The sequence below is a fragment of the Cajanus cajan genome, chromosome 2 (assembly GCF_000230855.2).
Source record: "Cajanus cajan strain Asha chromosome 2, NIPB_CcT2T_4, whole genome shotgun sequence".
NCBI lineage: Eukaryota > Viridiplantae > Streptophyta > Magnoliopsida > Fabales > Fabaceae > Cajanus > Cajanus cajan.
This window is the reverse complement of record NC_138518.1, coordinates 69,594,060-69,606,202: the sequence shown is the minus strand read 5'-3', so window position 1 is coordinate 69,606,202 and position 12,143 is coordinate 69,594,060. Positions and strand designations below refer to the sequence as shown.

Genomic DNA, 12,143 nt, shown 5'->3' with positions numbered 1-12,143 from the left:
TTGGACCTGCATGAGCGCGACCTAAACATATATATATATATATATATATATATATATTAAAATAAGGAACGGCATGACAAATATTTAAAAATTTCTTGTATACATTGTGTAATGTGGTCCTCTCGGGGGACGAGCATTTGAGGGCTCGGCATTCGCCTTTTTCATCGGGTCTCGACTCGGTTCTTTTCGTCCATATCCATCCTCGGCTCTGGCCTGATTTCTAGTCTTCGCCAATTCTTCCATTTGCATGTACTTCTCAGCTCGGTGTCGGAGATCGTTCATATCATCGGGCGGTTTCTTACACAAGCTATTCACAAATGGCCCCGGCCTGAGGGCAGTGCTCAGCCGATCCATTGCCACGGCTGGGTTAAGGTCGTCGATCTCCATGGCGATCTTATTGAATCGGTCCATGAAGCTTCTCAAACTTTCCTTCTTCTCCTGACGAACCCCCGCCAATGCTAGTGAGGTCGTCCTGTACGGTTTGCTCGTCGCGAACTGAAGAGCGAATTGGGACGACAGCTCGCTAAACGAGTCAATGGAAGCTCTCGACAATCGCGTGAACCAGCTCAGAGCCCTCCCTTTCAATGATGTGGGGAATATCCGACACAAGGCCGAGTCATCTTGAGTAGAGAGGGTCGCTTGTGTCAGGAAAACGTTCAAGTGCTCCTCGGGGTCGGTGGACCCGTCATAGTTCTCGATCGGCATGCTCTTCCAATGGTCTAACAGGGTTGCCTCCATTATCCTTCGGGAGAAGGGGTGTCTCATCCAGTGGGTGGTGGTGTCGATCTTGCCACCAATCAAAGAAGTAACCGGTGTTCGGGTTACATGGTCGGTGGGGGCATGATAGGCCGACTCCTCTGGGAGTGTGGGAGTTGACGGCACGTAGGTTTGGTTCAGACTTCGGAGCTCAGCGTTTTGTCGGCGCAGTTCGGCCAACTCCCTGGAATCGGCTTCTCTCTGTCTTCGGAAGGCTGCCATTTCCTCGCGCAATGCGCGCAAGTCACCGTGGAGGTCGGGCTGGGCTCCGTCGGCGTTCGGCCGGACCTCTTGTATCACAAGCTCCGGTTGTGTCTGAGGCATTCCATATGGGTATCGTTCTTGGCCGGTCATGACGGGATTGGGGATCGGTTGAGTCGATGTCGATGGTCCTTTGCGTGTTACTACCATATCTCGGTCTCAGTTGTAGAGTTAAAAGGGGCTGAAAACGTCTCTTCGGCCCCACGGTGGGCGCCAAATGTTCTTGTGTTAGGATACACACTCCAATTATCCTTGTTGTAGCGGGTCGGGTCCGGGGTCTAGGTCTTCTCGTCCTTCTCCGAGTAGTCCGAAATGAGGGGGGGTGCCTGCAAAGACACTCCAACGCTCAAGTAAGTGCTCGGCGTATTAAATGCGGTAGTTGAAAAGTTAGTTACGTACCTCGTTGGGGTCCTATTTATAGTGATTCTTATTGAACCGTAATTAAGGACTGAGCCCCGGGAAATTAGGGGGCTAATCCGGTGGATTACATAAATTAACCTCTCCATAATTATCCTGCCGTAAATCCGTGACTTGGCCGAGCACACCGACACGTTCCGTTCAGATTGTGAGTGGTCGGTGGGCTCGGGTATTCGACCTGGTCGTCCACGAACTCGGGTATTCGGCCTAGTCGGCCACGAACTCGGGTATTCGGCCTTGTCGACCACGAACTCGAGTATTCGATCTAGTCGGCCACAAACTCAGGTATTCGGCCTAGTCAACTACCATACAGTATAAAAGACAAGACAAGATTCTCCCACATTTTTTCTACATATGGTCGTTTGACTAGTTTCAAAAGTAGGGGTGTCCCACCTTAATTTAGATATGAACTCGCTTCTATAGTTTGACTTGTATACGCTTACCCGCAGGACTTGTATGAATGGATGCATGTTTTGTTGCCATGTGATGTAAGACTCTGTATAAACTTTAGTGTACTTTGTCATTAAATTTTTAAAAACTTATTTTAATTAAATCGGTCAAGCTAACACCATGTGGATGCATTCATACACATGTTAAGAGTTTTATTTGTTTCACATACATTGATAATTTTTTTTATATAAATTGTTAAATTTGGTAGAATAAGCAGGTATAGAAGTACTTAAGCAACCTTGTTGCCAGACGCAGGTCATAAAAGAAAAAGTTATTGATTTGTTAAATAAAACAATTAAGGTGAAAGGGAAAAAGTAGAAAGGAATTTGGAGGTTGTCCTTTTGGTTAGTGGACAAATTAACAAAAGACAAGGTGTTGGGGAAAATGTGAGTGTCCCTGCGATTGATGGATGATGCTTAAATGCATGTTTATCGCAAAACTGGACCTCTCAACTATTGGTTTGGAATTAGCGTAACATCAAGGGCACTCCTCGAGTCCTGAAGACCAGAACACTTCTCTTCTATGATTCTTTTTTTTTATTTAAATTTTTAAATTTCAACAGCAAATATGATTCGGGCAGTTACCTTTAGGTCAAATTGGTCGTCGCTATAGAATATTTTTAAAATATAAAAGTAAGATATTATAACAATATGATAACATAAAAAATTATCAAATATTTATTACAACAAATTAATTATATTATTATTATTACTATTACCTGTTTCTTAACGTCACTTCATCGTTTTTTTATTAAAATTTTGCATTGGAGATGATTCAAGTGATAAAGTGAGTTCCTTAAATCTTAACCACGTTTCTTGTAGAAGTTCCCTTGCTTAAGAAAAAATGAAGAAAAATTCATTTTCAAAATAGGTTCATTGAGGAGAAAAATGAATATTTCATCTCCCATAAAGAAAAGAAAATTATCAAATGAAAATGAAGATAAGAAGGAATCAACGAGCCTTTGTCCACCTCCGCGCACCTCTCTGTGTGTCGTCGGTCCCTGAGTCTGCCTCAATGTGTGCCTCTCCGTGCGTCGCCGGTCCTTGAGCCAGCCTCTGCCAGCCTCCACGCATGCCTCTCCCTGATTTCCCTCCTCCCTCACGCAACTTGAATGAAAGTGGTGAAAGTGGAGAATGAAAGAGAAAGAAGAGACGTTAAAGAAGGAGAAAGTAGAGAATGAAAGTGGAGTCTGAAAATGAAAATGAAAATGGAGACAAATAGAAGAGACATTGAAGTGATCGTTAATAATTTTATTAAAAATTACATTAATTGAATGTTGCAATATGAACGTTGGAAAATAATTGTTGCAATACGTTGAAAATTAACGTTGCAATATGAACACCGGATCCAACGACACCAAAGAACAATCTTCTCAATAAAAAGGTCACTATTCATTGAATTTTTTACACAATTTAGTACTCAAAATTGTCCCTCTTCTATTATTATCTTATCTCTAATTTTTTTTAGTGTTCCTGAACATGGATCCAAATCGATATAATTTACAAATTTACATTAACTATTTGTAAAATCAACCACTACCTCTGTCCATTTCTAGTGAAAATTCTCAAAATCCTTATATTTTTATGTATCCACCACTATCTTTATCAATGATAATTATCCAAATCCTCATTATTTTATATATCCACCACCACCAAACAATCCAGCTAGTTGGTATATAGGCCTCCAATATTTAGCAAAAAAGGAGTGGAGCAAGTAGATAAAGAAACAAAATCACCAATCGGTTTGATATCTGTGTAACATCCTAAAATTTTATTTTTATGTATTGGGATTGTTAAAAGGATTATCATATTTTTTTTATATGTATTTTACTATTTATGTATACGTATTTTACTATTCACGTATACGTATTTTTGAATAGTAATATATGTATTTTTGAACAGTAAATCCGTGGACGAACAGTAATCTCGTGAATGCACAGTATTTTACTATTAATATTATTTTAATGAATAGTGCATAGTAAATATAATATTATTTTAATCTGCATAGTAATTCCAGAATTTCTATAAATAGAGGCTAGGGGTTGAAGGAAATTCATAACTTGAGATAAGGAAATTCTGGAGGAAGAAAGAGAGAGAGAGAGAAGAATCTAGAAAGAGAGGAGGTTCTACTCTAGTTCCGGTCCTAGTTAATAAAAAAGAAGAGGAAGTTCTACTCAAATTTCTATTTAATCAGGTACGGGGGAAAAGAGGGTTATTTATATGTAAAATACATGAGGGTATTGGGTAGAATTTCTTAGAATAACGTTTGATTTATGTGAATGGACGGCCAAGCCTCCTATTGATTTAAAATTTGGAATTTATGTGAATGGACGGCCAAGCCTCCTATTAATTTCTAATTTGGAATAATTAGGAATTTTACTGTTATTCTATTAACTTTTATGTTAATGAAAGTTAATTGCTATATTACTTGTAAGAATGAAGAATATTGATATAATATGCTTGAGGGGTATGTAGATCTTACTTTGTTAAGTTTATTTGTTATATGGAATTATACATGTGTTATAAATTTGATGAGATGTTGTATGGTTGTGATATGATTGTGATTGTGATGTCTCACATCGATGGCTAGTATGGCACGGCTCTGTATAAGTGGTGTTACAGGGAAGGCGTGACCCTAGCATGGTGTGAGATGAGAAAAACAGTTAACACCACCACTTATGTCAGTTATGGCAGCCCTGACATAGGGTTAATTGCAAGAGATTGTATTGATTGTAATGTGATTGTTGTTACTCACACTAAAGGATTAAGGATGATACGAACCCTGTGTGGTGGATACTTCAGGGACGAGCGTACTCCTCGTAAATCAGGGATGATACGAACCTTGGGTAGGTGATGCTTCAGGGACGAGCGTACCCCTGGTATGGTGTGAGTAAGGGAGGCAATTAACCTGTATCACTTGTGTCAGATGTGGCGAGGTCTTGGCATAGTGTTAATTGTGATATTGATGGACATGAAAATGATTTTATGATTGTGAAAGTGACATGTATAATGGTTTGTGAAATGGTTGAATATTTGATAATTAAATCTATATACATTTATATGAAATAAACAAGTTGTTATAATAAATTATACTGTGATGTGTTTGTATGTGTTTTGCATATAGATAATTTTTCTTTTCTCACCGTATAAATTGTGGATATTTTTAGGTGGAGAGGATCCAGCTGCAATTGGTATATAGTATGTCAGCAGTTTTAATTGGGAAAATGCTCTGATAGTGTGACATCGGGGCAGAGGATTTCTAGTTTAAGATATTTATGAAAATTCTGTAATATTATTTTGAAAACAATTTTAGAAACTCTTGTATTTTAGGTTTGATATTTCTATTAATGTGGTGTATTGAATTTTTGTTATGTGAACCCTTTTACCAATTTCAAAAGTTTATTTTCTTTAATTTTGTTACATTATTTCGATATATGTTTTGGGGTAGTAAGGGTGTCACATTTAGTGGTATCAAAGCAGGTCGATTCAATCGGCCGTGAGTTATGAGTCTATTGTGCTTGTTTGATAAATGAATGTTGTAGTAAATTGATTGTTGAACATATTGATTTGTTAAAACGACAATTGATTAAAATTGTTGTTTTTAAAGCATAATTGTTAATTTTTCTGGGAGGACAGAAAAACAATGGCAGGAGGTAGAAATGATCTTGCAATCGCCGACGCTCTGCAAGCAATGGCTCAGGCTCTTGGTAATTTGAACCAACGACCAGAAGTTGATTGGCTAGAAAGATTCCAGCGAAACAATCCACCAAGTTTTCGTGGAGGCTATAATCCTGACGGAGCTGCTGACTGGATATTTGAAATTGAAAAGATATTCCAAGTCATGGGATGTCCTGTGACGCAGAAGGTGACTTTGGCTACCTTCATGCTCTCTGGAGAAGCTGGTATCTGGTGGCAAAGTACTTGGCAAAGAATAATAGCCATAGGAACCCAAGTAAGTTGGGATTCTTTCAAGCGGTTATTCTTGGAAAAATATTTTCCCCGAGATGTAAGACACAAGAAACAGGTAGAATTTCTTGAGTTAAAACAAGGAAAAGATTCGGTGGCCGAGTACGTGACTAAGTTTGAAGATTTGGTGAGATTCTGCCCTATGTACGACGGTGTGGGCAATGAGGAGGACAAATGCGTAAAGTTTGTGAGCGGTCTTCGCCCAGAGATTAAACAAGTGTTCAATTATCAAGGGATCACGCACTACCATGAATTGGTAAACAAGTGTAGAGTTTATGATGAGGACAACCAAGCTAGGGTAACTCATTATAAAAGTGGAGGACCAATGAGAAATAATAAGTTTGGTTCATCCAATAAAGGTAAACCTTATAACAAGCCTGCTGGAAATGCGAATACTAAAGTGAATAATCAGGACTTTGTGCAAGGAAACCAAGCTAGCCAACTTTCTGGAGGTGGAAATCGGAGTATTGTTCCACACAAAAACTGCTATAACTGTGGAAAGCCAGGTCATAGAGCAGCTGAGTGTCGGATGCAAAAGGTACTGATATGCTTCAAATGCAAAGCAGAAGGACACAAGGCTAGTGAATGTCCTCAGAATAGGAAAGAAACAACAGAGATTGAAGGGAACGCTAACAAACCTCGAACCACAGGAAGAGTATTTGCTTTGAGTGGTGCTGAAGCTACTCAATCCGAGGACTTAATTCAGGGTATGTGTTTCATTAATGGAACTCCTTTAACCGTTTTATATGATTCTGGTGCAACTCACTCTTTTATATCACACGCATGTGTGTCTAAGTTAAAATTACCTGTCTCTTCCTTATCTTTTGAGTTAATTGTCGAAACACCCACTAATGGTTCTGTAATTACTTCTGATGTCTGTCCAAAATGTCCTCTAACTATTGAAGGTAGAGATTTCCTGGTTGACTTAATTTGTTTACCTCTAAGTCAACTAGATGTTATTCTGGGTATGGACTGGTTATCTTCCAATCATGTCCTTTTGAACTGTGCTTGTAAATCTATTGTTTTTGGTGAACCTGTTGAAAAAGTGAGTAAGGATTATTTGACTGCCAACCAAGTTAAGGTGTCTATGCAAGCGGATGCCCAAGTGTACATGTTGTTAGCTTCTTTAAATTCTGAGAAAAATGTTTCAGTAAATGAACTGCCTGTTGTATGTGACTTTTCGGATGTCTTCTCTGAGGTGTCTAGCTTACCACCTAGAAGAGAAGTAGAATTTTCCATAGATTTAGTTCCAGGAGCAGGACCTATTTCTATTGCACCTTATAGGATGTCACCCATAGAGTTAGTGGAACTGAAAAAGCAAATAGAAGAATTGTTGGAGAAGGGGTTTGTGAGACCTAGTGTATCACCTTGGGGAGCACCCGTACTCTTAGTCAAAAAGAAAGACGGTAGCATGAGATTGTGTGTGGATTATCGCCAGTTGAACAAAGTGACCATTAAGAACAAATATCCATTGCCTAGGATAGATGATCTTATGGATCAGTTGGTAGGTGCTTGTGTGTTTAGTAAGATTGATCTTAGATCAGGATACCACCAGATTAGGGTTAAGGAAGAAGATGTACCTAAGACAGCCTTTAGAACTCGCTATGGACACTATGAGTATCTAGTAATGCCTTTCGGTGTGACAAATGCTCCTGCAATTTTTATGGACTACATGAACCGGATTCTTCATCCATACTTGGATAAATTTGTAGTTGTCTTTATAGATGACATACTAGTTTATTCCAAGACTAAAGAGGAGCATGAGGAACACTTAAGGGTAGTACTACAAACTCTCAGGGAGAAACAACTTTATGCTAAGTTGTCCAAGTGTGATTTTTGGCTAGAGGAGGTGAGTTTCTTAGGACATGTAATTTCAAGTGGGGGAATAGCAGTGGATCCATCTAAGGTTGAGGCTGTGCTTAATTGGGAGACACCTAAGTCAGTTAGTGAGATTAGGAGTTTCCTTGGATTAGCTGGATATTATAGGAGATTCATAGAGGGATTCTCTAAGTTAGCATTACCTTTGACAAATTTGACTAGGAAAGGGGTTGTGTTTGTTTGGGATAGTAAATGTGAAGATAGTTTCCGAACCCTTAAGGAAAAATTGACTAGTGCACCTGTTTTAGTATTGCCTGATCTTAGTAAGACTTTTGTGGTTTACTGTGACGCTTCTAAGATGGGTTTGGGTGGTGTATTAATGCAAGAGGGTAGGGTTGTATCTTATGCATCCAGACAATTGAAGGTACATGAGAGGAATTACCCCACCCATGATCTTGAATTAGCAGCTGTGGTATTCACACTTAAGATTTGGAGACATTATTTGTATGGTTCAAAATTTGAGGTGTTTAGTGATCATAAGAGTCTTAGGTATTTATTTGACCAAAAAGAATTAAATATGAGGCAAAGGAGATGGTTGGAATTCCTTAAAGACTATGATTTTGATCTTAATTATCATCCAGGAAAAGCTAATGTGGTAGCTGATGCCTTGAGTAGAAAATCTTTGCATTTGTCTTCTCTTATGATTAGAGAGATGGATCTTTTGACACAATTTAGAGACTTGAGTCTGACTTGTGAAGTGAACCATAATAGTGTAAGACTAGGTATGACTCGGGTGACTAGTGAGTTGTTGGGGGAAATTAGAGAAGCACAGTTAATGGATTCATTTCTAGAGGCTAGACGAAAGGATATAGGACAAGAGATTGGAGAAGAATTTACCTTGGGTGCAGATGGAGTGGTAAGATTTAAAGATCGAGTATGTGTGCCTAGTAACCCTACACTTAAACGACTGATACTAGAGGAAGGTCATAAGAGCAAGCTTAGTTTTCATCCAGGAGCAACTAAGATGTATCAAGACCTAAGGAAGATATTCTGGTGGCCTAGGATGAAGAAAGATATAGCTGAATTTGTGAGTGCCTGTCTAGTATGTCAGAAGGCTAAGATAGAGCATCAAAAACCTTCAGGACTACTTCAGCCTTTGAGTATACCCGAGTGGAAGTGGGATAGCATTTCTATGGACTTTGTAGTTGCTTTGCCTAGGACTAGGAAAGGGCATGATTCCATTTGGGTTATAGTTGATAGGTTGACCAAGAGTGCACATTTTCTACCTATTAACATTAGGCATTCTCTAGAGAAATTGGCTAGATTGTACATTGATGAAATTGTGAGATTGCATGGGATACCATCTAGCATAATTTCAGACAGAGACCCTAGATTCACCTCTAGATTTTGGGAGAGCCTACAACAAGCCTTGGGAACCCAACTGAGACTTAGTTCAGCATATCATCCTCAAACTGATGGTCAGACTGAGAGGACTATTCAGTCTTTAGAGGATTTGCTTAGAGCCTGTGTTTTGGAACAAGGAGGAAGTTGGGATAGCCTTTTACCTTTGATAGAGTTTACCTATAATAATAGTTACCACTCTAGCATAGGTATGGCACCCTATGAAGCCTTGTATGGTAGGAAGTGTAGAACTCCTTTGTGTTGGAGTGAGCCTGGAGACAATGTCATCTTAGGACCTGAGATTGTGCAACAAACTACTGAAAAAGTTAAATTGATACAGGATAGGATGAGGACAGCTCAGAGTAGACAGAAAAGTTATGCTGACAGAAGAAGAAAGGATTTAGAATTTCAAGAAGGTGACCATGTATTCTTGAAAGTCACTCCGTGGACTGGGGTTGGCAGAGCATTAAAATCCAGAAAACTTACTCCTCGATTTATTGGTCCTTTTCAAATTCTTAAAAGAGTCGGCAATGTTGCCTACCAAATTGCTTTGCCTCCTAATTTGTCAAATCTTCATGATGTCTTTCACATTTCTCAACTTCGAAAATATATCCACGATCCTTCGCATGTGATTGAGTCGGATCATATTGAGGTTAAGGAGAACTTGACGGTGGAAGCTACCCCGATAAGAGTCGAGGATCGAATGGTAAAGCAACTTAGGGGTAAAGAAATTCCTTTGGTAAAGGTTATTTGGGGAGGAGCTATACCTGAAAGTGCTACTTGGGAATTAGAGGAAAAGATGAAAGCTTCATATCCATTTTTATTTGCATCAGGTAATTTCGGGGACGAAATTTCTAAAAGGAGGGGAGTAATGTAACATCCTAAAATTTTATTTTTATGTATTGGGATTGTTAAAAGGATTATCATATTTTTTTTATATGTATTTTACTATTTATGTATACGTATTTTACTATTCACGTATACGTATTTTTGAATAGTAATATATGTATTTTTGAACAGTAAATCCGTGGACGAACAGTAATCTCGTGAATGCACAGTATTTTACTATTAATATTATTTTAATGAATAGTGCATAGTAAATATAATATTATTTTAATCTGCATAGTAATTCCAGAATTTCTATAAATAGAGGCTAGGGGTTGAAGGAAATTCATAACTTGAGATAAGGAAATTCTGGAGGAAGAAAGAGAGAGAGAGAGAAGAATCTAGAAAGAGAGGAGGTTCTACTCTAGTTCCGGTCCTAGTTAATAAAAAAGAAGAGGAAGTTCTACTCAAATTTCTATTTAATCAGGTACGGGGGAAAAGAGGGTTATTTATATGTAAAATACATGAGGGTATTGGGTAGAATTTCTTAGAATAACGTTTGATTTATGTGAATGGACGGCCAAGCCTCCTATTGATTTAAAATTTGGAATTTATGTGAATGGACGGCCAAGCCTCCTATTAATTTCTAATTTGGAATAATTAGGAATTTTACTGTTATTCTATTAACTTTTATGTTAATGAAAGTTAATTGCTATATTACTTGTAAGAATGAAGAATATTGATATAATATGCTTGAGGGGTATGTAGATCTTACTTTGTTAAGTTTATTTGTTATATGGAATTATACATGTGTTATAAATTTGATGAGATGTTGTATGGTTGTGATATGATTGTGATTGTGATGTCTCACATCGATGGCTAGTATGGCACGGCTCTGTATAAGTGGTGTTACAGGGAAGGCGTGACCCTAGCATGGTGTGAGATGAGAAAAACAGTTAACACCACCACTTATGTCAGTTATGGCAGCCCTGACATAGGGTTAATTGCAAGAGATTGTATTGATTGTAATGTGATTGTTGTTACTCACACTAAAGGATTAAGGATGATACGAACCCTGTGTGGTGGATACTTCAGGGACGAGCGTACTCCTCGTAAATCAGGGATGATACGAACCTTGGGTAGGTGATGCTTCAGGGACGAGCGTACCCCTGGTATGGTGTGAGTAAGGGAGGCAATTAACCTGTATCACTTGTGTCAGATGTGGCGAGGTCTTGGCATAGTGTTAATTGTGATATTGATGGACATGAAAATGATTTTATGATTGTGAAAGTGACATGTATAATGGTTTGTGAAATGGTTGAATATTTGATAATTAAATCTATATACATTTATATGAAATAAACAAGTTGTTATAATAAATTATACTGTGATGTGTTTGTATGTGTTTTGCATATAGATAATTTTTCTTTTCTCACCGTATAAATTGTGGATATTTTTAGGTGGAGAGGATCCAGCTGCAATTGGTATATAGTATGTCAGCAGTTTTAATTGGGAAAATGCTCTGATAGTGTGACATCGGGGCAGAGGATTTCTAGTTTAAGATATTTATGAAAATTCTGTAATATTATTTTGAAAACAATTTTAGAAACTCTTGTATTTTAGGTTTGATATTTCTATTAATGTGGTGTATTGAATTTTTGTTATGTGAACCCTTTTACCAATTTCAAAAGTTTATTTTCTTTAATTTTGTTACATTATTTCGATATATGTTTTGGGGTAGTAAGGGTGTCACAATCTGAATCTCAAGTTGGGCTAGACAACGTCACATTTGATGTAGAAGGTTTACAAGGATAATGGTGGTAACATGATTGTTGAAGATGAGAGACACACATACAACATTAATTTGGATTATGATAATGGTGGTAACAAAGTCTCTACTACCAATGAAACTTAAGGTCCCCATCCTATTTTTACTACAACATACTTACAAAGAAGGACACATCTTTGCGACAGACAACAACACTAACAACTTCAAAATGACTTGGTGGAGCATATTTGGAAACGTTTTGTATATGAGAATAATGAAAATTAGTGCATACTTATTATTGTTACATTTTATAATTTATTATGTTTTGTTTCTAATTAGTTTGTGTGTATTTCTCTTAAATATGTAATTTGTTTATTTTTTAATATATAATGTTTCTATATGCATTAAAATAAATGTGTGAAATTTTTAATTTTTTTTATCCATATTCGAATATTATATTTTACTAAATTAGTATTTAATTA

The 12,143-nt window shown here is 37.7% G+C and overlaps 1 protein-coding gene across 1 annotated transcript; it reads left to right on the top strand.

Moving 5' to 3' along the window:
• Nucleotides 1–5,526: 5,526 nt before the first annotated feature.
• On the top strand, nucleotides 5,527–11,808 carry LOC145955161 (uncharacterized). The gene is made up of 6 exons (XM_083069870.1): nucleotides 5,527–6,556; nucleotides 7,109–7,193; nucleotides 7,329–7,473; nucleotides 7,597–7,791; nucleotides 8,026–8,091; nucleotides 11,692–11,808. The coding sequence occupies exons 1-6, from the start codon at nucleotides 5,527–5,529 to the stop codon at nucleotides 11,806–11,808; spliced, it is 1,638 nt and encodes a 545-aa protein (XP_082925996.1).
• The last annotated feature ends 335 nt before the right edge of the window (nucleotides 11,809–12,143 follow it).

Coding starts and splice junctions, on each gene's coding strand:
- LOC145955161 (XM_083069870.1), top strand. CDS start 5,527: ATGGCAGGAGGTAGAAATGATCTTGCAATCGCCGACGCTCTGCAAGCA. Junction 7,474..7,596: donor ATGGACACTATGAGTATCTA/GTAATGCCTTTC, acceptor GTTTATTCCAAG/ACTAAAGAGGAGCATGAGGA. Junction 8,092..11,691: donor ATGCATCCAGACAATTGAAG/GTACATGAGAGG, acceptor CATTTGATGTAG/AAGGTTTACAAGGATAATGG.